Source organism: Solanum dulcamara, chromosome 8 (genome assembly GCF_947179165.1).
Source record: "Solanum dulcamara chromosome 8, daSolDulc1.2, whole genome shotgun sequence".
In the NCBI taxonomy this organism is placed as follows: domain Eukaryota; kingdom Viridiplantae; phylum Streptophyta; class Magnoliopsida; order Solanales; family Solanaceae; genus Solanum; species Solanum dulcamara.
The window spans coordinates 10377941-10380387 of NC_077244.1; the positions used below are offsets into that span (position 1 = coordinate 10377941).

Genomic DNA, 2447 nt, shown 5'->3' on the forward strand with positions numbered 1-2447 from the left:
AATATAACTAGTATGGGTTTTTTTATTGTTATTTATCTTTTATGGGTTTTATTGTTATTTAAACTAGTATGGGCTTTTATTGTTGTTTATCTTTTATATTTGTATATATAGACATGAAGGTTGTAGAGGGGAAATCATCAAAGAAAAAATTCAAAAAATCTGTCTTGATTTTCTTATTTTCTTCATGGTATCAGAGCAGCAGTAGGATCCAAATCTTTTCTTTATTTTTGTTCTTTCAATCCAAATGGAAAACACATCACAATCATCTGAGGGAAACTATTCTTCTTCTTCATCTGCAGTAATGAATTATAGCAGTCCATATTATCTTCATCCCTCAAATTCTCTAGGAATGAATCTTGTGAATTTCATTTTCGATGGAATTGGTTTTGCTGTGTGGAGAAGGTCCATCATTATTTCTCTATCAGCTAAGAACAAGATGAGTTTTATTGATGGTTCTGCCGAAATAACATCTGCTGATACACCTGAGTTCAAGTTTTGGACTAGGTGCAATAACATTGTGATTTCTTGGTTTCTTAACTCTCTTTCAAAAGAAATTGCAGGGAGTGTGATATACTCTAAATCCGCTAAAGATCTCTGGACTGACCTTCATGACAGGTTTGGTCAGTCCAATGGAGATCAACTCTATCACCTTCAAAAAGGCCTCACAGATCTGATGCAAGGAACAACTGATGTAGCAGGATATTTCACAAGAATCAAGAGGATTTGGGATGAGCTGTATGCTCTCTCCGGCAGAGAAATATGTTCTTGCAACTGCACCTGTGGAGGAAAGAAGAAAGTAGTCAAATCCAAGCAGGACGAAAGATTGATCCAATTTCTAATGGGGCTTAATGATGTTTATGCAGCAGTAAGAAGCAACATACTCATGATGTCACCTCTCCCAAATGTGAATCATGCGTACTCTCTCCTCATTCAAGATGAGAAACAGAGAGAGGCATATGTTAATCCTAACTTTCCAGGTGACACATCTTCATTTCTTGCAACACATCAGAATTTCTAAGGTCAGAGGTACAACAATACTGATTTTAGAGCAAGAAAGAACAACAACAATAACTACAACAACAATCTGTATTGCACAAATTGTAAGAAATCTGGGCACTCAATTGCAAAATGCTACAGAATAATAGGTTATCCACCTGATTTTAAGTTCACCAAGGGGCCAAAATCACAACCAAACAACAAAGGGAACTCTATGGCTAATGCAGTGACAACAGGTGGATGCTCAGGTTACGCAACAAATGGGAAACAAGCAAATGGATTTGTTGCTCAGGAGAACTATGGTGGTTTGGGAGAAGAGTTTCAGAATGCACAGATTGGAGATGTGCCATTTGCAGGAAGTGAGGTTTCAGCTAACATGGTGCACTGTTTTTCTGGTAACACTTTCAGTGATCCAAGACTATATCAAACCCATGCTAGCTCTAGCTACTGGATATTAGATTCAGGAGCTTCTGCTCATATGTCTTTTGACCCTGCTTTCTTTACTACTCTTACACTTTTGTCTTCTCCTATTTATGTCAAGCTCCCAAATTCTTTCAGGGTAAGGGTGACACATGGAGGAACTGTCACTCTCCCTCATAATTTGCTACTAAAGAATGTTTTGCTTGTCCCTTCTTTTAAAATCAACTTGATATCAATTCATCAATTCTGCAAACAATTCTATTGCACACTAAATTTTTCTTCCATTCGTTGTGTTATACAGGGCCATTCAATGAGGACCCCTCTGGTTATTGGTGAAGCAAAGGATGGGATCTATATCATGACCACTACTTCAGGTCTACAAAGTCTTGTCAAGTCTAGTTCTAAATCAGATGTTTTACTCTCCAGTTGTAGTTCTTTTCCTAGCTCTTTTTCTATTCCAGTAAACAATAGGGATGATGTAAAATTGTGGCACATTAGATTGGGCCACATGCCTTTTGATTCAATGAAAAACATCAGTTCCTCTTCTTCCTTTTCTCATTTTGATCACAAATGTGATATATGCCCTGTTGCTAGACAAACTAAACTGCCATTCCCTTCTAGTTGCATCAAAACTAAAGCAATTTTTGAGTTAATCCATGTGGACACTTGGGGACCCTATAAATCATCTACCTATAATGGATACAAGTATTTTCTTACTATTGTAGATGATTTTAGTAGAGCAACTTGGACTTACCTCTTGACTACTAAAAGCAATGCTTTTCCTACACTAAAGAACTACCTAGCTTACACTGAAAGACAATTTGGGGCTAAGATAAAAGTGATAAGGTCAGATAATGCTCTTGAGTTAGGCAGTGGAGTGATTCTTTCAGAATATTTTCTCTTAAGAGGAATCATCCACCAAACTTCTTGCACTTCCTCTCCACAACAGAATAGAGTTGTGGAAAGGAAACACAGACACCTTTTGTAGACTTCTAGAGCTTTGTTACACCAATCTAAAGTGCCTATTTGCT

General features: G+C 37.2%; 1 protein-coding gene across 1 annotated transcript; it reads left to right on the forward strand.

Moving 5' to 3' along the window:
* Positions 1-244: 244 nt before the first annotated feature.
* LOC129899791 (uncharacterized) lies at positions 245-1018 on the forward strand. Its single transcript, XM_055974806.1, has one exon. It carries the CDS (start codon positions 245-247, stop codon positions 1016-1018), a length of 774 nt encoding a protein of 257 aa, XP_055830781.1.
* Positions 1019-2447: the final 1429 nt, after the last annotated feature.

What these genes read in the sequence shown, in the direction of transcription:
- LOC129899791 (XM_055974806.1), top strand. Translation starts at nt 245, where the DNA reads ATGGAAAACACATCACAATCATCTGAGGGAAACTATTCTTCTTCTTCA.